Source organism: Xiphophorus hellerii, chromosome 7 (genome assembly GCF_003331165.1).
Source record: "Xiphophorus hellerii strain 12219 chromosome 7, Xiphophorus_hellerii-4.1, whole genome shotgun sequence".
Taxonomy (NCBI): Eukaryota; Metazoa; Chordata; class Actinopteri; order Cyprinodontiformes; family Poeciliidae; genus Xiphophorus; species Xiphophorus hellerii.
Window position 1 is genome coordinate 12906824 of NC_045678.1, and position 24874 is coordinate 12931697.

At 38.9% G+C, this 24874-nt stretch overlaps 1 protein-coding gene across 1 annotated transcript in view; it reads right to left on the reverse strand.

Moving 5' to 3' along the window:
- Window positions 1-24874, reverse strand: part of st6gal2a (ST6 beta-galactosamide alpha-2,6-sialyltranferase 2a) — a 53722-nt gene that overhangs the window by 20550 nt on the left and 8298 nt on the right. Inside the window, exons 2-3 of the mRNA XM_032566819.1 lie at window positions 3158-3221; window positions 2012-3076 (exon numbers count right to left, since the gene is read on the reverse strand). Of these exons, the coding sequence (XP_032422710.1) occupies window positions 2012-2984 (973 nt within the window). The 5' untranslated portion in view covers window positions 2985-3076; window positions 3158-3221. The remainder of the gene's footprint in view (window positions 1-2011; window positions 3077-3157; window positions 3222-24874) is intronic.

Here is a 24874-nt window from a genome sequence, read left to right on the forward strand (position 1 = left end):
TAGTCGCTTAAAACCCAAGAACACACACGTTCTGATGGAGAGAAATAAAACGTACGAAGCAAAATCTCAACTTTCCGCACAATCAGATTGACAAGCTCATCTGTGAAAGCCCCGGGAACCTGAACACCGTTCATCGGAAGACAGATAAAAGTAATTCTTTTTTCTTTTTTTTAACAAGCCTGTGTGGTTTTTATCAGACAAACCAAGATAAAACTCCACAACATTGTAAACAAATGGGCTACAATGTATTTCAAACATTTTTCGCTGCAATAAAAGCTACAATGCCAGTGATGTCTACCGGTTTTACTCCTTTAAAAACTGAGATGTTTCCTCAATCCTCCTACAGCTCTGTTAGATTGACTAGATACAGTTCTGAATCTAGTCACATTTCTTAATATGACATTGCATTGTAACTCTGACTGCATGTAGCTGTTGTCCTGATGGACGGCCAAGATATTTGCAGCCTCTAGCAGGTTGTTCTTCCAGGTTTGACATGTATTTAGTTCCATCCATCTACTAATCAACTCCCCTTAGCTTCCTTGTCAGTGCTAAAGAAAATCAACCCAACAACAGGATGTGTTCAGTATAGTGTGAAGGTTAGTTTTTGTACTCACACATGGGCCTTAAATCTCAGTTTTGGTCTCATCTGACAAGAGTTTCTTCTTCCACGTGTTTACCATGTCCTCCACATGGTGGAGGAAAACGTCAAAGGGTTTTTTTTATAAGACTCCCTTTCCTCACATAAGGGCCAGATTACAGGAGTCTGTTGTGCTTTTGACATGTCCCATGTGAGCTGTGGATCTCTGCATCTCCTCCAGTCTCCAGAGATCTTCCCTGGGTTCTCAGTTTCTTGGCTGGTTCTCTCTGATTGAGTTCTAGTTTTATAGTCGAATTTAGTGTAAACTTTTCCGCCCCTGATTTTTATTTGCAAGAAATAGCTTTTCTATCACTTGTGATAAAGTACAAGTGGGTATAAGTTATTTTACAATATGGTGTGTTTTAATTTGGTGGCACATTTCTCCAGCAGTCATATGCTGATTGTTGATTTTCCTTGCAAATTTCATTTAATCTCCTTACTGCAGGTGCAGCAGATTTGCATTAGAAAGTGCAAGTGTTTTTCTTATCTGAGCTGCTTCTAATCTTTAGACATGTGCAGTAAATTAAAAAAAACTGACAGTGACTACATACTACTCAGAATTAGTGTTTCTTATTCAGGGAAATATGTGTATTTGTAGAATGCAACAAGATTTCCAAGTGTATCACACAAAATCTTCTAAAATATCCCTTTGTACTTTCACCATCAACACAGTGCTTCTTGTTGTTTTGCATTCAGGGCATGCTGGAAAACACTTCTTTCAGTCCAACAGTCATCCTGTTGTGAAGAACAATGCAATTTCCTTCAAAACTATGTTTTAATATTTGAGAAAGTACAGACATTTCTCCAGGACATTACCTTTTCTGCAGTGTTTTATATTGCTTTCTCATGCTTGCAAAATGAGTCTTTTTGTCTAGATTATCATGACAGACAGGCGACGTGAAGTTTTCTAACTACTCATAAAACTACTCATAAAAAAGCTCAATTTTAATGAAATGACTTAAGTTTCAATAGCAAAGCAGCAGCTATCCAAACAGATTGCAAACATTGGAAGAGCCTAGGAGCCACTGACAGCATGTAGCAACATGTGTGGGAGTGGCAGTACACCACAACGTTGTGTGTCAAACATCCTGTCACGTCAACACACTTTCTGGCAGCTTATTAAAACAACTTTAAATTGTAAGAACAGTTTGATAAAACATGGGTTTTTTGCATCTATGGCACTGCTACTGCTAACAAAATTGCTTATTTTCACATAGGAGAACTACAATTTGCTGCCGTTTCTGTTAAAATATATCTATGTGCTTAATCTACCACAAGAAGAGTAGTCTCACACCAACAGATTGAAAGATTTACAAACCAGCTTATGCTTCATAACTATCATAGCTCTTATCAATGTTTGTTTTCAACACTCACCTATTTCCTTGCCCAGTCTGGAGCGCAGGATGGCGCCAGCAGAGGTGACCACTGCACAGCTTTTGAAACCACTCCTGTCCTGTTGCTGTTTGTTCAGCTGCTCCAGCGGACGGGATGGCACAAAGTCGGCCCAGCCAAGAGAGGAGAAGGGCTCCTCCAACCCATCCACTGTTTTCAGCTGAGCCTGGGCTTTCATTTGACACAGCAACTCTTTGGCACTCTGGGTACCTTTCCGATGTCCGTTGTAAAAAACGTGATGTTTGTTTGAACTCATGTAGTTCTTCATGGCGCGCTGCAGTCGGGGACTGAGCATGCCGGCGGACACGCGACCCTTCCACAGCCTCTGCACCAAAGAGTCAGATCGGAAGAAATAGTAATCTTCCAAGTCAGAAGACTCTCCACCAGCTCTCCCAACTTCTGCAGTCCTAACTTTGTGCTCAAGATCTTGATCTTCTCTGCCATTATCTTCATCCTCACCGCCGTGGTATTGAGTGGCACTGATCTGGTTCTGGTACATTCTCTCGCGACTCTGGACTGCAGGGTCTGAATGAGAGCCCACATTCTCTGTACCAAAGGAGGACCAGGCAGCCAGGCTCTGTGGGTCCAGATACTCTTGGCGACCCGCCTCCTGGCTACCGTAAGTCACGTAAGGGCTCTGGCTTGCCTCCATGCTGGTCTTTGAGGTTATGGAGCTGGTGGAAGGTTCTGGTCCTGGTTTGTCTCTGAGATATGTTGTAGTTAATTGCAAAGCCAGTTCAGGTTTTAAACCAAAGACGGCATGCTGATGATTGGAGGCTTGTATGGAGGCCAGCCGCCTGGTGTCAGGATGCTGGTAGAGTAAAGAGCCAACAGAGGTCAGAGACTCGTCCACACGGGCATCCAGGAAGTAGGAGAGCAGAGCAAGAAAGACCAAGACCCAGACCAGCATGGCCACCAACAACAGCCTCCGCCACTGCTTCATGCTGGTCTTCATTACCGTTCGCTCACATAGACACCAGTGGAGCTGGCCCGCCAACAACAAATCCCCACAGCCAGGACTCAACACACAGGTCAGCTGGGGAGGGGCTGTAAAACAAACCTCAAAGTTACTGCTTCAGGCAGAAGGGAAACATGTGGAGAGTTACTGCAGACTGGTGAAGCACTCACCTGAACTGATGCCTTTATTTCTTCCTGCCCATGAGTCTCTTATGTGTCTGACGCAAACAGGACCCTGAGGAGAGGAATGGAAACCGTTATGGGTGTGAAGAAAACATATATAGGCCTGACAGTTTGTGCAAGTTGGCAAACTTCTGTCCCCTTTCCACACAACTGCTAAGTACATTTATCGTGACTTGCAACAGTTTTAAGCACGGACCGATTACCGCTAATCAAAACCTTTGAAATTATTCAGGGGCGTCTGAAAATGGCCTCAAGAACAGTTTGAGGTGTGTCAAGCTTCAGCTCATCCCTGCTCCTTCACAATTATCTTTGCTTTGTACAACATGTACTCAGCTTTGATAGGGATCTACAAAAATACCTCATTGATGACATCTCAACCAGGTTAACAGGATTCCTTTAAAATTATATTTAGACAGACTTGAATGAACAATTGTGTGTAAACAGCTTTGAAACCTGTCATGAACTTCATGTGCTGAGATTGGCTAATCTGCTCTTTTTTACCAAAGGAAAAAGACAAAAGGTCAAAGCAATTTGCCCGACTTCTTAACCCCCAAGATCCCATTTACCATTTAGATAAGCCCCAACAAACTCAATATATTGAGTCTACAAACTCCAAAGTCTCGCCACCGAGATCCAACCACAAGTTCCCAGAGAACACAAGATATACCCAAAGGACTGCGCCTGAATATCCTCAGTACCAAATGACGGTCCAGCCATCTAAACTCTATTACATCTGATTTTTTTTATATTGACCAATTTATACATCAGTCCCCAAAAAAATCCTATATTAAAGATCAGTAAAACTGGATTCAACAAAAAAACCAACCTTAAATGTTGCTGATCAAACAAATATTTTTATGCAAAAGGTAAATATAGAATGAGCTTTTCAAAAGATGATTTCATCATCTTAAAATATGTTAAAGTTTGTGAAAAAGTACATAAAACAAAATGAAAGTAGGTTCAGTCTGCCATAATATCAAATATTTAAACATCAAATTGCACATTTGCTTTTACGAGGTCCCTGATCACAATTAATCTTCTATCACGGATTTATCTAATTCTGGGTCATATATTCATGACAAACAAACCAAAATGGATCAAGTTCCTGCTGAGTGTCCTTAATTTTAAGAAAATTCAGAGATTAGAATGATTATGCACATAAGTCTCACCATTTATTTTCCGTTTCCTCTTTTGAGGCATTACAGTTATTATTGGAGTACAAACTGGTCCAGTGACTCAGAGGTCGTTATTAACACAATGCCAAAACCAGAGCATGACTGTTTATTTTATTCCTTGTTGCAGTGAATTTCACAGTAATTACTAACCAACAGTATCATTAACTGACTGGCTTACTTTTAACATCTTTGACAATTCTCTTGTGCACAATGCGTTGGATGGATTCTGTGCAACACACAACAACAAAGGTGAATAAATGAAGCATTAAATTGCCTCAGATCTGTGGTCTACAATCCTCTCAACCACATGCAATTATGAGTTTGGGTCTCTTAATGCTTGAGCGTTTTTGTCAACAGAACGAGAGAGAGATCGGGGTAGAGAGGAGCAGAGCTAAGCATGAGAGTTAAGCCTCCTCCAGTCCTAATTACAGCTTCCTGTCTCTGTAGCTGTCGAGTCCTGCGGAGTGCAGCAGAAGTGATCTCAGGTGGCCCTGTAGCCTGGCCTCTTTCGAGACTCTCTCCCAGGGTCACGCAGAAGACCAAAGCTCATCATGCTGACCCTAAACTCAAAGAGAGGAAAGCAGCGGGGAGCTAGAGGGAGCGCTAACAGTATGGGAGAAAGAAAAATACTGGATGGAAAAACATGCATCTGCACAAATGCATGCGACTGTGGCTGAATAGCTATATCAGGCACGAACAGATGAAAGCAGATATTCGCATCCCGGTGTATAAAGAGACAACCTTTTTTTTTTTACCTGCTGTCTGACAAATACATCAGGCTGACCTTTTCCTGTTTAGGGTCAGCCAGGATTACCAAAGTTGTTTTTATTAGCACCATTTCAGAATAACGAGACAGATTTTTTAAGATACATTTTTCTAACCATCTTCAAATGCAGAAGCTTACATACATTTCCTTACTATTCGGTAGCATTGCCTTCTAAACTACACGACTTGTTTTAAATGTCAAGTCAACTTTCTGAGGTTTATTTTACTGCATCTTATTCCCTCAACAAAATTTATGCCTGGAGTGTTGCTTTGATTCTTTCATTAACGTTTGAGGAATCCTGTGAAATTTTGTGAGCTTCGCTAGTTCCTCTTGCAGAAAAACACCCACACAACATGATGCTGTCAACACACTATAATGCACAGTTTACATTGTATTCTAGTCTGCTGGCTTCACTTTTTTTCTCCAAATATAATAATGGTCACAATACCAAACATTTCAAATGGTTTTGTTTCATGAGACCAAACTACAAATCGCAGAAACCAATTTATTTTCCCAGAATGCATTTGAAAGCTTTATCTGAATTTTTTTGGTCATTCTTGGCGTAATGCCTTCTTTCTCTCCCGGTCCATCAGCCATTGTACTGTGAATAATGATGCTTAAACAGGTCCACAAGTCTCTTCCTGATATCTTAACTGATTCATTTTGATTGTTCTATATCACACAATAAAACCGTGTTTAAAGTGCATCTTAAACACCCTCACAGGTGTGGATCATTGGGGCTTACCCATATCGTTTGAAGACGCAGTAATCAGAAATTCAACGTAATAAATATCCCCCTCACAATTTTAGCATTTCAAAAAATATGTGATTCTATTAATCCTAATTTTAGCTACCTAAAATAGCTCACAGTAATTACTAACCAATTAGTAATTACTGTTGTCAATTACTCGCTGTCACGCAGCGAGTGTTTACCACGCCCTGGTTTCACTTGGTTTTCACCTATAGTGGGCTACAATGCTCATGCTATCCAAAGACCCTTTTCTAAATAAACAAATTAGCACAACATATTGCTTTGGAAAATCTTATAGAAAGCTCAATCTTTGCCCTTCAGGCAACAAGCCTTCAGCATAGATCAGACAGTAATCTGCAGCGTATTAGGTCAAACCTTCTTAGAACAAAATGGAGCTAAAGTGAAAAAAGCTGCATGTACAAATAGAAAATAACAGCAGTCTTTTGAAGAGAAACACATAACCGGAAAAAGATAAACCACAAAACACACAGGTACTTTGCAGCAGTGCTGTGAACAAGCAAATGTCATCTGTATGCATTACTGCTGCATGGCACCCCACTGAAGAGTGCTCCCCGAGGCGTGAAGCGCAGGTACGGGTGCCCGATGGTTGCTCAACCTCACCTGATGGTGACCAAGATGTGCGTCTCTGTTGCTGTGGTGAAACACGCGTGTGCGGCACAGATGGAGAGGCGGAGGTGGAGGAGAGAGCTACTCTGGTGAGCTCTTCACAAAGGAACAACAAAACGGAAAGCTTGGAAAAGCGACGTTGCCAGACATCAAACGCTGACTAAATGACTTGGCAGGAAACAGTGAGCAACAAAAGGAGCCTTTTGGAATATAAATGAAAATGGATTGAAAAAAAAAAAAAAGTAGTTCAGAAAAAACGATGGATGTGTGCAAGCTGCTGGTGCACAGACAAAGGAAACACCTTTGTGAGTTTGTTGGCACCTGTGATGCACAAGCTGATAGAAACACCAACTACAAATATGGCTAAACCCAACCCAGTCAAGACAGACTGCAGCAACAAGCATGTCAAAACATTTAGAAAAGTTTTGGTTTGCCTAAATAGACTTCAGGTATACAGAATTAAAGGAGTAGGAGTAACAACAATTAGACCTGTTTTGTTATGTTTTTTTACAAATAAGCATTTTTTAAAAATGTGCTGTGGACTAAAAGAGTGTTACACAACTGCAAACAAACCAAAACATGGCCGTCCACCTAATCTGACAGCACAAGCATGGAGAGCCTTAATCAGAGAAGTGGCCAAGGTTAGCCCTATGGTAACTTTGGGGTAGCTACAGAGATGCATAGCTCAGGTGGCAGAATCTGCTGATAGGACAACTATGTAGACTTACACTACACAATCTGGCCTTCATAGGGAATTGATTGTTAAAGGAAAGACATAAGAAGTCTCTTGTTCAGTTTGCCAAATGTCTCATACTATGGGGAAGCTTTTCAGCAGTAACAGGGGGTTTGTTTGAGGATGATGGATGAGGCCAAATACAGAACAGTCCTCTAAGAAAATCTATTTCTAGGCAAACATATTAAAAGGCTCAACAGAGTGGTATAGATCCAGGCATATTTAGGCATATCATGGTGTTAAAGTGACAAAGTCTGAACCTGAATACAACTGCAAATATTCCACAAAACTGAAAAACTGGTCTTCCCAGATAGTCTTCACAAAGAATGACCGGCCCTGGGCTATGTTACAGAGAATAGGTTAAGGTTTCAGTCACTAGACGTACAAAGCTGGTGCAGAGTTCAAGCTGCAAAATGTGGCTCTAAAATGTACACAGTTATACAAATGTTTACAATAATTTAAATGTGTAATTTTTGTCTGTTGATCCACAACATAAAATGGTGTTTGCAATGTGGTAAAAAGCTAAAACCTCTAAGGGCTATTTGAACATTAGTGTACATAGATTACTGCAGATGTCTCCATCTGTGGTTGGCCCTGTTTTCCCGCACACAGCATCAGCAAAATGAATTAAATGAACTAATGTCAGCTGGAAAATACATTATCTCAGTTTTCCTGCGTTTTTCTAAGCTGAAATGCGCAGAGCCGTCAGGGTGTCCTCAGGAGGATCGTTAGGAGATCCTAGTCAGAGAAAACCCTCAAAGAAAGGGAGTTCCAGTCGAGAGACAGACAAGTTATCGCACGTCTAGTGATGGCAGACATGTCCCAGACATTTAATCTAGTCATAGATTAACTTACAGTAAGCTATACACAATATGTTTTAGTAAATGGATATTTCTGGTTTTAAGAAAAATAAATAAGCCAATAAAATCTGTCTGAACAGTGTCTGGGAGTCCATAGATGATTAAAGTAAAACCTACTCATACTCAGTGGTAATAGGTGGCAAAACTGACAAACATTTAAATGAAAGTTGTTCTGAGTGGCATTAGCCAGGCTAATGATTTTTCCAAAAACAATAGTAGTTAGTCACCTTGTTGGTTCAACAACTAAATAAGCTTAGAGGTGACATTTAAAAGAAGTCAGGATAAACTCTAACAGATGCAGAAATAAACACAGTTGTTTCCTGACAACAAAATAGTTAAAACTGAAATTAACCTCTATGTAGTGGTTTTTAAGAATATTAAAATATCCAGAATCCGAATGTTAAGATTCAAAGTGAGTATTTTTGTCATCACAAACTCAGTTTATAATTGCACATGACATGACATAAATGATCAAATTTGCAACAAATTTATTTTAGTGCTGATGGGGCCTTAGCCTGCATCTTATGTAGATTAGAATGTTTATTTTTTTGTTTTTAAAACTAGAAAAACTGGGTATTAGATTTCAGTGTCTTACACTCACTCGTGAGAAAACCCAACATAGCGATTTAGCTTTTTATAAGTTGGTTGAATTAATCCGTCATAATGAAACATGATGCAACATTTTCATTCTTCAATGAAATAAATAAATGCTCTCTGTTCATCTCAACATTCAAGCCTCTTTTTTTGCAAACATGAACTACAAAGCTTTACACCCACCTACAACGTGGCACTCACCAGCTCTGTTTGCAATAAATAAATAATAATCAAATAATAACTGTGGAGATTTTATTCCAAAGCAAACCTTGCACAAGTCTGGCATGACTGTGCTTGTATGAACCATTCAGAAAATGACAGATTACAGGGTTAGGATTTCCATTTATCTCTATGGAAACTATTGCAATCTGATCTCTTGTCTTTGCACATTTTCTACCCTCCAGCTCACTGCAACATTTCACTATTGCTCAAATAAATTGACAATCACCACATCCATTCATGTTTTAATGCTTTGTCTGGTTGATGCCTGCTTGTAGTTTAGGGAGTAGTTGCAGTGTAGCTGGGTTTCATGCAGGTTTTTTTGGAAATCACAAAGGCCCTTACAGATGGCATGAGGTTTGACTGTGACTGAGGCGCATTTATGCGCCATGGTAGCAGATTTTGTCCTCCACCCTCTTTCCATCTCAGTGCTTTCGTGCTGAATTCTCCTTACCCAAAAGGTTTTTAACGACCAAAACTTTCTGCGGTTGTTTGCACAAAAAAAAAACTGCAAACACACATTTTTCTAGCCAAAATTTATGAGGCTGCCTCATGCATCTTCAGTGTTTGGGGACTGCACATCCCTGTTAGCCTCATTTCTTTTTTCTGCTACTGGCTTTAAATAATGCTGCACTGAAATATTGGCTGACGCTAGAGTCTCCAAAACACAGATGCATCGACAGTGTTTATACCTAAAAGTGCAACAAGGTTGCAGTTGATAGGCAACACTGGCAAGATAATTAAATGTTTGCTAGGAGTCATTCTAAAAATGCTCAAATACGCACATTTTCCTTTTAACATGACAAAATACTCATCCTTGATGAGATAATGGCTTGTTTGGTCAACACATGCAGCATTCTGACATCTGGCCCATAATAGTTTTTAGTCTATGTTTACTTACTTGCATACTGATTTTATGTCTATGCACCAAGTAATTAACCTGACGCACAAGATGGACTGCTACACTGAACCAACTGGGAGATAATCTACAGCTACTGGAAGGCACTTTCAAAGAAATTTTTGTCAAAAAGCAAAATTATTAGCAATACTAAAAAAAAATGTTAAAAAAGCCATTCACCTTTTGTTTTTTTTGTCTGTTATTAGCTTAAAATTAGACCAACATTTCATTGTGAGATTTTTTTCCTGAACAATTTTGTCGAGACAACCCAAACCATCAACAAGCTTTTTCACCATCTCAATCATTTTTAACAAAAACTTGATTTGTGATGTCTAGGGTGTTTCTAAATCCACAAAACAAAATTGGATATCTGCAGTGAGTGATTGTCATTCTTTACATTTCTGCAATTTCCATTAATATATGTCAAAAAAAAGAACAAGATTTAACAGCACTCTTAAGAAAGATGTGTAAAATGCATTAATGTATAAATTAATCTTTTCAACATTGGAATCGTAAGAAGAGAAGCACTTTGACTGTTTCTCTTTGCACAATCTCGTCAGATTATCCAGAGTCCTGGATTTTCTTATGCTCTCCTCAGTTCTCTATGACAAGTAGGTCAGCGCGCAGACAGTAATGGAAAATTGGCGATTTATTTTATTTTTTAAAGTCTATCTGCCTGTGTAATTTGAATCATTATTCTGTTGAAAGACGATGATTCACAATTCTTGGTGTTTTAAGAGAACTGATGATGTACTCCAACAGAATAGCTTGCTTTACACCATGGCACCAAGTCCCAGCATGTTCTGCTTCAGCCTCCTGTAATATTCTCATTGCAGTGAACCTCAGATGCAATTTGATAGCCATGTAAGTACGGACCTTGAAGCTTATAGCCGTTCAAAATATCAAAGAAAATTCACTTCATGCTGCCCTGCTCAGAAACCAGTGGGAGAAAGCCCATGTTATGAATACTTTAATCGCAGCCACTTTGAAAAATTTATCAGACAAGTTAAAGTGGTTCTGTGTTGAAGTTTGAGTTTTGTCACACACAAAAAAAAGTACAACGATTTGGCATTGACAGAAGATAAAAAGAGAAAGCTGGGGAATGCTCACAAGCTTTCATCTTAATAATATTTTAACAAGAAAATTATAATTAATAAATCACACTGTGTGGTGAGAGGGATATGGCTAGAAATAATTACACTTACATTAAAATGAACTTACATAAAAGTACAAGGTGAGAATAAAAAACAAAACAAAGATGTTATTCTACAAAACCAGCAGCAATTAGTCGGTTGTTCTGCACACTACACTTCAAAACAGCACAGATTAAAATCCAATCTGAACCAGAAGACATCATTCTCATAAAATACTAAGCCCTTACACATCTCGGTATGCTATGTAAAAGAAATGTTTCCACCTTGAAGCAATGTTGTGTTGTTACATTTAGCAAACAAATCCAATAAGACAAAAATAAGTCAGTAATATTACCATGCCAAAAATCACAAGTCCTGTATTTATTTTTCTAGTCAAGTCTCTTTTTTGCCTCTTTTCTTATACTTTACTTCCCTTAATTTTCTTTATGCATTTCATAGCAGTTCATTCCAGTTACCTTTTGTCATTTCCATCTTAGTCAGTTTTTTAATCCTCAAATCTCAATTTATCGTGTACACATGTGTGTTTCCTGCTTCATTATTGCAGAGAATACACAGCAGTTTTCCATGTATTGTTCGACTCCCTCTAATCGGGGAGATCTGTTACAAAACGTCATCAGAAACCAGCAGTATCCCAAACATCCCTTCCTGTTGTGTGCATGGTTTATTGATTCAACCAAATGTGACGACTTGTGTCCTCACTGAGACAAGCTAATTGTTCTATTAAATAAATAAGTTATATATTAACATTTCTACTGCTGTTAGATAACCTTCCCAAAAGCACAAGCAAATATCTTAAGCAGGTTGTTGTGTGCTGCTTGCTGCACTGTACTGCTAATAGGTTTACCTTAAAAAACTCACCACAAACACAAACATCTTTGAGACTATTAGTGCTGTAGTGAAGCCCAAGGAACCAGAAACCAAGTCAAGGCTAAGATTATGGGGGATTTTTACTGCCATAAGTCCAGAGTACACATTTTCAATCTGAAAGCAGGTTTTGTTATTAAAACTTGTAATGGTTGTTCTAAAAACTTCTGATCTCTTTCAAATATTCACTGTATTCGTCAAACCTTTCTCCTCGTGCTCGGCTCAAATCTCGCAAACCTCTCTGCTCGCTTATGAATCCTTTCTTGCTCTTTCTGGAAACCCCTCAGCCAATAGAATAAAAATGTTATACTGGGTGCGTTTGTTTCCTTCTAGTGGGTGAGCCAGTGTGGCTGAAGTCCTGCTTTCAAACAGAGAATGTAAGCACAATTACTAAAAGTTTTGAGAACAAAAGACATGAAATCCTGCTTTCAGACTGAAAGTGTGTGCTCTCGACTTATGGCAGAAAAAGTCCCCCACATGGCTGCATTTAAAAGACAAATGTATTTCTGTTCGTTAACCAGGCCTCTTATGTGGCTTTTGTTAAATTAATGATTTCTGACATTATATTAGATGTTTTTAGTTTTCTGTGGCTTATTTGCTCATGCTTTATGTGTTTTATAGCAATTCTTTAATAGATCCAAGTTATTTGGATTAGATCTCACACCTATTAAAGAAACCTTATGTGACATTTACGGTACATATAGTCGTTTAGACCCACTAATTTTTAATTTCTTGGAACTTCAGTCCTTTGTACTACTGCAGACAAATGTTTTGAAGAATAATATGGAAAGCAAAAGTTTGATCTCAGACAGAAATTCCTGGCCAGCTGGTATAAATGCAACTACAGTCTGGGCTTCTCTTTGTCAGGTTTTCCAGCGAGAGGCTTCAAGATGGTGGAAAATGGCTGAGTGGGTGTGTGCACAATTCCAACTGGGAATCAAGGCTATTTATGGGCTGAGTAAGGATTTTTTTTTTTCCAGGTTGACCCTGCCAAATCACACTTTGGAGTTGAATTTGTTTGCTTCATAACAGCTTTTTAAAGAGATAATCAAAAAAGTCACACCAATTCAACTCCGAACTGTTTGACAGAATAGTTATTAGATTCATAGTAATGGCCAAAGAGATTCCTCTTCAAATGAAGGCTGCATGAAATGACGTCAGGGTTGGCACCAACAGCCTGTTCACTCACTGTTAAGCTGACTTCACTGACAAAAGCTTCCAACTTCCCTAAATAAAAACATTTTCTGTTCTTCTAAATATTTGTCAAAAAATTTCCCGCTCACTGCACTTCGTCTTTTTCTTTTGTAATGCATGATTTAATGCAAATTAAGTACACAAAATTAAGTACACAGTTCTGACTGTTCTACGTGACTGTGAGGAGGAAGTACCACAATATGGTGAAGAAGTGTGCAAATATTGTAGCCTCAATTGCAATATTGCACAATTGATCTGTATTTTTAGTGGACAAGATACTATAGTTTGAAGTAGGGATAATGCCGTAAAGGAAAAGTAAGGAAAGAGGTAGAAAATATGCAATAATTGAAAATGATAATCAACTGCATCAAATGTCCTTGTTTTTTTGTTAAAGATTTTGCAGCCCAATATCACATTAACAAAAGGTTGTGGTGCATAAACAATATTTATTTAGCATTTATTACTAATCATGTTGAAATGTTACATGTTAAATCTACTCACATAAGCATAACTATAATTACTAAGGCAAGGGCCTTAGTAATTATACCACCACAGCCACCAGCCACAGCAGGTGGCTGTGGTGGCGCAACCACCTGCACCACCACAACGCAGGTGGCTGCGCTGTGGTGGCGCAGGGGGTTAGCACGCCCTATGTTTGGAGGCCTTAGTCCTCGACGCGGACGTCGCGGGTTCGACTCCCGGTCCCGACGACCTTTGCCACATGTCTTCCCCCTCTCCTCACCCTCCTTCCTGTCTGCCTACTGTGGAAAAAATACGAGCCACTAGTGCCGCAAAAACTCTTCGGAAAAAAAAAAGAAGAACAAAAAAATAATAATAATAATAATTACTAAGGCATGCTTTCTTGCTTATGATTAGTAAAAATTGCACTCATGAAGCAGAGCTGCTTTCATACAATCATAGTTTCTGCATTTGCTGCTTTTTAGGGGTCCAGAAGCCTAGTTTTATTGGTCAATTATTCAAACAGTATGATTTAAATGGGTTGAATCTAAAATTGGTGGTGCTTTTTCATGGTGAAATGTCAAAAGAAAAAAAAAAAACTTATAGTTTATTGCTGCACAATAACACTCATCCTGATTTTAAACAACGCAGATTTCACATGGCAGCGGATTTTAGGTAAGTCAGAGGCTCTGACAAGCCCTTCATTTCAACTGCTAGGCTACGGTTCCTCAGAAATGGCTCTAAAGATGTGCTGTCTGAGTACATCAGAAATCAAATTCTTGGTCGTTCCCAACGGGCTCCCAGTAAGGTGAAGTGAAAAGCTGCTTGACAGATAGTTGAAGATTTTGCACAGGGTTCTACATTCAAAAAGGTACAAGAGAACAGAACTGCAGTCTCTTCACCACACTTGATTCCCTTCTGTGCTACTTGCTTCATTTTTACAGCAGCTTTGTAGCATCGATAAATGTAGAAACTAAACTCTTTATTCTAGCTGCTTCACCCCATTGTGTTGCATTGCACTCGTTTACCCAGCTTCACCCAGAACATCTAACATAGGAACCCTTTGGATCAAGAGGGTTCTGGTCCAAACTGAGCACAGCTGTCCACCAGCACTTCATGCTTTCTCCTCCTAACAACATTGCGGAAAGACTGCAAAAGTGCTATTCTCTAGTAAGTAATATCTGTAGAACTGTCAGGAGGAAAAGACGAGCTATGAAACCAAACCATATAGAGAAGCTAAAGGTTCCTATTACGGTAAGCTGGGCTGGTTTAACGCCACAGCAGAGCTGTAGTCACAACCACATTTGCGTTGCAGTAACTCTTGCATAAAGAGCACAGACACCTTTTCAGAGGCCAAACAAGTAAAAGGATGGTGCTATTGAAAGTTAGTAGCCAATAAAAATACAGTTTGCATGCTCTGCAAGTGAGTGATCATGATCTTCAGCACTTTAAAAAAAATAACTTGAAGCTTAAGAAACACAGGCTCTGTGTTTTATTTTTAGAGCAACATTAAGCTTCTGCAGCTCTGCAAAATGGTCCTGTGGTAGACTGACTTGGTGTTTCAGATCTGAGGGTGACAAGCATAACACTTTGAAGTTGGGTCACTGTGATCGTGCTTGTTTTAGATTTTCTCTGGCTCAGAGTGCTTCTGTCAGACAGCACAGTTTCCGGTGCCATCTCACCACAGATAAACAAAAATAAGTAGTGTCTGCTCCCTCTCTTTGACTGTGGCATTCTTTGCTTTCCACCTGGAAAACATTTGTTTAAAATCTACTAACTAATGCACATAAAATACATGCTCCCGGGTCTAGTCTTATTTTCTTTCTGGAACAGATTTGTTTTTTTTTTTTTCCAACGATAGTCTAAGCTTTATTGCAGTTAATAAGCAACTATGAAAATGATTAACTGGATTGGTCAATACCCGATTTCAGAATAACTCTTGTCTTTTTCATTCCTTATTCTCAGATTGTTGTTTATGAAAAAATGAACAAACTGATCTGCATGTTCGAGTTCACACTTCCCTCCAATCAGTAAGATGAGATTTTTAAGCGGAGTTTCAATAAAGTCTTGGTTTAACAGGATTTTTTTTTACTTTTCATCTGCTGCATGGACTGAAGAAGCCCCAAATTAATCTCTGTGTGAGACATTAAAGAGCAAAGCTGTAAAGGAGCTATTCAGAGTTTAATTTTAAACACATGGATCGCTTTGTATGAGGAAGAGAGAAATCGATGTGGCTGCTTCTAAAATGTTGTGGGTTTAACGCACTTCTCAAAAGTGTTTATTTCATTTGTTTTTTGGGGGTTTTTTACATTGTGAAAGTAGTTGGTGTTTATGTGATAAACCAATGCAAATACAGACCATAATAGTGAAGAAGCAGGAAAAGTATTAATTTCAAAAAGCTTTATAAATAGAAATATGAATGAATGTGACATGTATTTTCATTACTTCAACCCGCCAATTAAAATCTAGTAAAACCAATTGCCTTCAGAAGTCATCAAGTGAATAAACGAATAGAGTCCAAAAATGTGTAATTTACTGTCAGTGTAATTTCCAGCGGTACTGCAAAGGCCTCAAAGGTTTATTAGGGAACATTAATGAACAAAAAGCATCATGAAGATGAAAGAAAACAGCAGACAGATGAGGGAGAAAGAGGTTTACATTTTTAAACATATCAATACTTTGGCAAATAACTAGAAAGAGCTGATAATTTTAATCTTAAATGTAGCCCAAGTAAATCTCGGAATAAAGGTAAAACAAAATCTTAGTCTTCAGACAACAGAAGTATCTTAAAGATTAAAACCAAAAATGAACAAAATGAGCATAAATAAGCAGAAAGCATCTCAAATGTAGATGGCTTGCATTTTCCCCTCTTCCTCTCTTTATAAAGCCCTGTGCACATGTCCGCCCTGTTTTAGCCTCTGGAGGCAACAAGGTTATTACCATGTGGGAGAGCAGACTTCACCCTGTGTAATTATGCTGGCAGCATCTGAGCTCTCCAAAGGCTCCGCTGCACTTCATTACATCTTCAAACCCCAAAGTGCTGCTGTTAGAAACAGCCATTAGGCAGAAAGTAACAAAAGCACAGACAAATGAGCAAGTGCAGACAGGACAACGTCAAAGAGAAAAGGTTTCTTGTCGTTATAAAAGGAGATTTAAAAAAAAAAAAAAAAAAAACATAACCAATTTTCTGAAAGAGTGTGGAGCGATTACATCTTTTTCTATACAGCATCTCGAATAACTGAAAGTTATTACTTCTTACCTCCAAAAAAGAGGCTTAAAATTCCAGACTTTAAGCTTCCTTATACATCCTGCCCTAATCCTACAACTGCTCCTACATAATGACATAATGAAAGACTTTCTCCTCCCATCACTTCCACAGCTCACCTTCTTTCCTCCCCCCCACATCTTCCCTGTGATGTGACCTACATTCGACTGAAGCGATGTGCATGTGGATACAAGTGCACACACCGCACCACTGAATACATTTGTGCACATTTGCTCTAAAGTATTTTAATACCAAACCATATCCAGGCAAAGAACAGAATTTCCTGCTGCATCCAATTTTGCAGTGACAGGAAATCTGTGCAGTCGCTCTACTACCGCACGACCGGCCAGATTTTCTATGCGAATGTGACTTACTACCAGCAGCGGATCAGCCATCTCCTCGCCACAGACACCTAGCATGAGGAGGTGAGAATACACTGCAGGCGATGTAGCTCATTCCAGCCATCCAAGTGGCTGCCAATCACACACATTTGGGCTTGCAAACACATGGCTGCAAGAATGCAAAAACACAGTGGGGGCAAAAAATAAATAAATAAAAAATGAGAAAAAGATAAACAGACAGCAATAAATACAACGAAACAACATACGCATTTTAGGTTTTTCCAGAACTAAAATGGAACAGAAGCATGAAATATAAGGAGTCAGGTATGCAAAGTGTGATCTGACACCAACTTGTAGAGACTTGCAATTTACATCAACGGTTTCTATTTTCCAGTTCCACTTGTGCAGATCGCAGAGATGTCAACACAAAGAAGTTTTCCCACATAAAAGCAAAAACACCAAGCAATTAGTATATAATATTCTGCTTTATATAAACAGCAGCATACCTGCAGCTCAGCAAACATCCACTGCTTCCAGCTTCTTTAAAAATGTTTTTAATGTGGACATCTGCTAGATTAAAACGGTAATATGTCATTAAATATGCTAATTGCTGCTGACTAGTCTGAAGGAACTGAGTGGGGGAGTCCCAGAGGAGGGCTGCTCTGTGGAGCTTGGAAGCTTGGAAATGCAGCTCCAAGGAGGAGCTTCGTCCTCAAAGGCGGCGCTCGGTCCAACCAGACATTTTGCACAGCTGAACGGTTGCCACAAGAGATTAAGCAATTTCTTAAACATCCATGAAAGAATCAAGGCTATACTCCATGTTATAATGTTATTTCCTCATCAAAAACACACCTGATGCATAGCCAAAAAAAAGTTGTTTTACATAATACTGCCACTGCAACTAACTTTAAATAGATGGGCCTCACACCAGACATTATTTTATTAGATTTTATTTTTAATGTTCATAGAAATCGTCCTCTCTTAGCTGGAGATGTCATTATGTATGCTATATGCATAGCAGTTTAATGACGCAAAACGGGCAAAAGAATGGAATCCGCTTCAAGATGACCTCCTTTTACAGGCTGGTTACAGCATGACGGAGCTGCAGGCATATTAAGTAGGTGTCCATGTACATTATGTAGCCCAGGACTGACAGACATTCAAAAGCTGCCATGGTGTTGTTAATTAGGACTATGAGAAAGACGAGGTTAATTAATGGGCAGAGGGTGAGCGCTGATATCATTTCTGTCATAAGATCTGACAACCTAGCATATCATATGTACAGCAAAGGTACATGCTATTAGCAGTGAAAGCCAAATCTCTACAAGTCAAATAAAGATCATGCATTAATTCTGGAGAGGTGCAGAGGCCACCTTAAAATGTACATTTTCCTTTTTTGCAATAAGATGTTCCCCCCATTATCCCGGTTCTCCCATGGAGGTAAAGGGATCAAACTTAAGAGTCGGCCTCACGCTGCTGTAGAAACAGATCCTGCAAGGTCAGAGCAGAAAGGACCAACTCCATTAAAGATAGACTCCGCTGAGGCAGATTAAGTCTGTCCTGTCCTCTCTATCCGCCTTCAGCTTCAGGAGTGATTACATCAGTGAGGCAAAAAATGTCTATTTTTGCAATGTCGTTCTTAGAAGCTCATTAATCTTGATCCGAAGGCGCAACTACACCCAATGAAGGTAGGGGGAAATCTGTTACACACCAACATCAGAGTCCATCTGTGGAAGAAAACCCACAAATATTTCTTTTTTTGGGCGGGGGGTTCACAGAGACAACACAAGACTCCAAGCAGTCCCTACACCAAATGAACCCAAAAAACCTTTAGTTCTTTTCTAAAAAAAATAATGAAAAAAGAAGCAGTGAAATAACACCTGGGCAAGGTTGCTGCACCACTGTGCAGGCTGGTTTCATCTGAGCAGGTCATAACATGCTCTTGCACATTGCCACTTCATGTGTGTATTTCGTTTTTAACAGGGGAAAAAAAAACTTGACTTAATCAGTGAGAAACAGTCAAAGTTTCATCTGGACACCTGACACCTGTTTAGTCTGAAAATAAAAAAATACTTCAAAGTACCTGAGAAGTTAAACAAGAACTGACAATTCTTGGAATTATTCGTCTTTACAGAGTAAAGACATCCAATAAAAACATTCTTCTAGGAAGTGTTGAGTCATTGCGTGACCGAAACACAACTGAGGATAAATCATACAGAGGCAGCAGTGTTTAACGACAAGCTTTCATTTGCTTAACAGGGCCGTCTTTAACACATGCTGTCAAACTCAAGGTCCTATGAAGGAAATTCAGCCCTGCACTTCACATTATGGCTGCCAAATGCAGCTGGGAGCACGGACACACACAGCCAGGCATGGGCAGGTGTGAGATCGCCACACTATGAAAACCTTGGGTAAAAATACTCCGGTTTTATAATATGTCCAACTGCTTTTATTTAAAAACTGAAAACATTCATTTGTAATGCTGCTAAAATATAATGTCAATTTATGCTGATTTTTCCCTCCACAACACTTATATACTTTCAGTTTGAGATTATGTAAAGTAAGTGAGTAAGTTACGCTTTGTTGTGATGTCAACCTTGTTTTTTTGTTTCGTTTTGGTCACTGAATAACTGCTAGACCATTTGTGAAAAAAAATGGTCTAGCAGTGAATCTAACCTCTAACTGCTAAGAGGTTAGATTCACTGAATAATTCAGAAAATGCATCAAAGTTCCTTGTCATGTCAGCACCTCCAAACAATTAGCAGGCAAAAGTGAGTGACTCTTCATCGGTGCATACAAAGCATATGCATAGAGTAGCATAAAATTAAATAATGTAGTAATCTGTTCATGCCTGCCACATCTGGATTTCAACATGTCACCAAAAAAAAAAAACCTGCTTTTGTGAGCTGAAGATCACATCGTTTCAGGTGGACTTTTGAAAAATCAGGAAAATGTACATTATTGTTTGTGCGGCTATACACACAGTCCATTTAGGTTTTACATACATTCCTTAATGAGCCTGTTCTGTTAATAACATGAAGAAATATGACACACTACATTCACCCTTCTCCTTTTATAAAGTATACATCACTGCAGATAAAGACAACAGATAGCTCAAGACAAATCTAGAGGAATTGCATTTTAACTCCAAGAACAGTCTCACTTGATAAGTGTCAAGGTTTTAGTTGTTTTTTTTAAATGTAACAATTGCATCAAATATTCCCTCTGTGATCATAAACGACACATTTAGTCATAAAAACTGATGAGCGCCATTCAGGTCGCATGTGGAAGATTAAAAAAAGTCACATTTTGAGTGAAATGAAGAGAATTTGTCAGGCAAAAGAAAGGTTATGAGTCCAACTCTATATTCATGAAAACCTACATCAGGTGGGCAAGACACTGACCTTTATGACTATGACCTGTATAGTAAGCGTTTCCAGAGGTCAAGAACACTATGAAAGTGTTATGGAAATTCTGTCTGTTAAATATTCACCACGACCAGCCGAAGCAGAAGTACTCGCCTCCTTTTGTTTCAATGTGGTCGTTTCCGTCATGAGATCCAGTTTGTTTGCTCTCTGCTCAATGCAGATGAATAAAACTGACACTGTGCCTACATAGATATTTAATTAAAGAAAATTTTAAATTATATTGTTTGTGATTGAAGTTAAAACACACCTAAAGATGGTGTCTGTTCTTTTGTCTCTGAAAATGTAAAAGACAGGAAAAGCCCTGCATTGTGTGTTCTTTCTATTGACCTCGCTTTCGCTGATATGTTTCAAGAAAACAACAAGAGATAAATGAGAAGAATTAAATTGTAGCCGTTGCAAGAGCAGAAACTGGTAAGATTCCCGTACTGATGAAGGGCTTTTGCATGTCCAGGTATGTGCATGTGTATACTTCTGCCTCTTAGGAATGCTAACAGAACTCGTTCACATCAGTATTTTACATGCAGGCTGCTACATTTGTTAAAAAAAAAAATCATGTTCAGTTGTCCAGAGAAAGCCAAATAATCCACAGCTCCATAACCATTTTCAGAAAGCTTAACCTCTTCATAATTTGTCTGAACTATTGGACACTTACTTTTGCACACAGCCTGAGATCAACAGCTACTAAATTTTTTTTACAGAATAAATATAAAAGCCACACTGCAATAAGCTGCAGAAACACCCTTCGTCCCATTTCGGGGAAGACTCAACATCAGGATTGGACGATGACTCGAGCGCTCCGGCTTTTGAAGACTGACCTCAGATAACTGCTGGCCTCGTCACTTAGAGCACCTCTGAAATTACACCTGAAGTTTCCCTTGGTGCCCACAGAATCCCACACAGTCAGGTGTTCGAACAGTCGGGGACAAAAGAAATGAAACTCCACCTCAAACTACAGCCAGCAATAAAATTATATGAGCTTTAAATAAAAGGACTTTGAGCTGTATACCTAGTAAATCCATGCTGAATCATAAAATCCTGAGTGCCTGGACCATGTTTTTTATAGTAAGCTTGGAAAGCTATCTGTTATGACATATCATTAACTCTAGCGTTGAGAAGGTTGGGAATAGCAGATTATTCAAGAGGGAAATTATTTTACAAGACACATACAAGGCTATCCTCCCAGAAAAAGAAGCTGTATGGATGTATGGATGAATATAACAATTTATGAAGTTAGAAAAATAGTTTTTACACCATGAGTTAGTAAAGAGTCGATCATCATTGTTCTGGTGTACCAATGTTTTTAATAAAAATAATGCCAGTGCCATGCTGTTGCTACAGTGTTGTCACATCTAAACATTAGTATTATTAATATGCATGTTCTGATTTGTTTTCCTGGTAACCAAGATAAATATAATGCAATAGTATGTTTGAAATGAAAGTTTGTAACATTTTTGAGGGGTTCTAAAATTCTAATTTCATCCCAAACGGCTTTCGTAAAGCCACAGACAATACTCAATTTAATGCCGAAGAACAATTAATATTTTAATTTCTTGGCAACTACTGTAGTTAAAACCAAACATTGAGACGTTTCTGAGGGAAACCTCGCCTTCAAACATCAACAATTAGACAAGACCAACACATCCACCCCCCAAAACTCCCCAGGGCAATGCGATCACCAGGAAAACAAAGGTATGCAAAAGAGTTTGTTGTTGGAGATGAGACAGTAAACGGAATCAGTCACGTTTGCAATACCAAGAAAACGAGTGTCATATATTTTTCTGGTAACATTGCTGAAACACCCTTCTTCCCATTTCGGGGAAGACTCAACATCAGGATTGGACTGCAGGCCTCAATAATCTATCCTTTGTGTGGACAGCTTGTTACAAAGCAATGCAATGGATATGCGTTTCTCGTGTATTCTTAAAGCTTGCACACTCCACCAGAAATGAGGGGGCACAGCTGGTCCTGATGACTCGAGCGCTCCAGCTTTTGAAGACTGACCTCAGATAACTGCTGGCCTCGTCACTTAGAGCACCTCTGAAATTACACCTGAAGTTTCCCTTGGTGCCCACAGAATCCCACACAGTCAGGTGTTCGAACAGTCGGGGACAAAAGAAATGAATCTCCACCTCAAACTACAGCCAGCAGTAAAATTATATGAGCTTTAACTAAAAGGACTTTGAGCTGTATACCCAGTAAATCCATGCTGAATCATAAAGTCCTGAGTGCCTGGACCATGTTCTTTATAGTAAGCTTGGAAAGCTATCTGTTATGACATATCATTAACTCTAGCGTTGAGAAGGTTGGGAATACCAGATTATTCAAGTGGGAAATTATTTTACAAGACACATACAAGGCTATCCTCCCAGAAAAAGAAGCTGTATGGATGTATGGATGAATATAACAATTTATGAAGTTAGTAAAAGAGCTTTTTACGCCACGAGTTAATGAAGAGTCGAACATCGTTGTTCTGGTGTACCAATGCTTTTAATAAAAATAATGCCAGTGCCATGCTGTTGCTACAGTGTTGTCACATCTAAACATTAGTATTATTAATATGTATGTTCTGATTTGTTTTCCTGTTAACCAAGATAAATATAATGCAATACTATGTTTGTAATGAAAGTTTGTAACATTTTTGAGGGGTTCTAAAATTCTAATTTCATCCCAAACGGCTTTCGTAAAGCCACAGACAATACTCAATTTAATGCGGAAGAACAATTAATATTTTCATTTCTTGGCAACTACTATAGTTAAAACCAAACATTGAGATGTTTCTGAGGGAAACCTCGCCTTCAAACATCAACAATTAGACAAGACCAACACATCCACCCCTCAAAACTCCCCAGGACAAAGCGATCACCAGGAAAACAAGGGTATGCAAAAGAGCTTTTTGTTGGAGATGAGGCAGTAAATGGAATCAGTCACGTTTGCAATACCAAGAAAACGAGTGTCATTTCTTTTTCTGGTAACACTGCTGAAACACCCTTCTTCCCATTTCGGGGAAGACTCAACATCAGGATTGGACTGCAGGCCTCAACAATCTCTCCTTTGTGTGGACAGCTTGTTACAAAGCAATGCAATGGATATGTGTTTCTCATGTCCTCTAAATGCTTGCACACTCAACCAGAAATGAGGGGGCACAGCTGGTCCTGATGACTCGAGCGCTCCAGCTTTTGAAGACTGACCTCAGATAACTGCTGGCCTCGTCACTTAGAGCACCTCTGAAATTACACCTGAAGTTTCCCTTGGTGCCCACAGAATCCCACACAGTCGGGTGTTCGAACAATCGAGGACAAAAGAAATGAAACTCCACCTCAAACTACAGCCAGCAGTAAAATTATATGAGCTTTAAATAAAAGGACTTTGAGCTGTATACCCAGTAAATCCATGCTAAATTATAAAGTCCTAAGTGCCTGGACCATGTTCTTTATAGTAAGCTTGGAAAGCTATCTGTTATGACATATCATTAACTCTAGCGTTGAGAAGGTTGGGAATAGCAGATTATTCAAGAGGGAAATTATTTTACAAGACACATACAAGGCTATCCTCCCAGAAAAAGAAGCTGTATGGATGTATGGATGAATATAACAATTTATGAAGTTAGAAAAAGAGTTTTTACGCCACGAGTTAATGAAGAGTCGATCATCATTGTTCTGGTGTACCAATGTTTTTAATAAAAATAATGCCAGTGCCATGCTGTTGCTACAATGTTGTCACATCTAAACATTAGTATTATTAATATGCATGTTCTGATTTGTTTTCCTGGTAACCAAGATAAATATAATGCAATAGTATGTTTGAAATGAAAGTTTGTAACATTTTTGAGGGGTTCAAAAATTCTAATTTCATCCCAAACAGCTTTCGTAAAGCCACAGACAATACTCAATTTAATGCGGAAGAACAATTAATATGTTCATTTCTTGGCAACTACTATAGTTAAAACCAAACATTGAGATGTTTCTGAGGGAAAAATCGCATTCAAACATCAACAATTAGACAAGACCAACGCATCCACCCCCCAAAACTCCACAGGGCAAAGCGATCATCAGAAAAACAAAGGTATGCAAAAGAGCTTTTTGTTGGAGATGAGGCAGTAAACGGAATCAGTCACGTTTGCAATACCAAGAAAACGAGTGTCATATATTTTTATGGTAACATTTCCTGAAACACCCTTCTTCCCATTTCGGGGAAGACTCAACATCAGGATTGGACTGCAGGCCTCAACAATCTCTCCTTTGTGTGGACAGCTTGTTACAAAGCAATGGATATGCGTTTCTCATGTCCTCTAAATGCTTGCAAAAGTGCTTGTTGTTTTAGATGAGGCAGTAAATGGTATCAGTCATGTTTGCAATACCAAGAAAATGAGTGTAACAT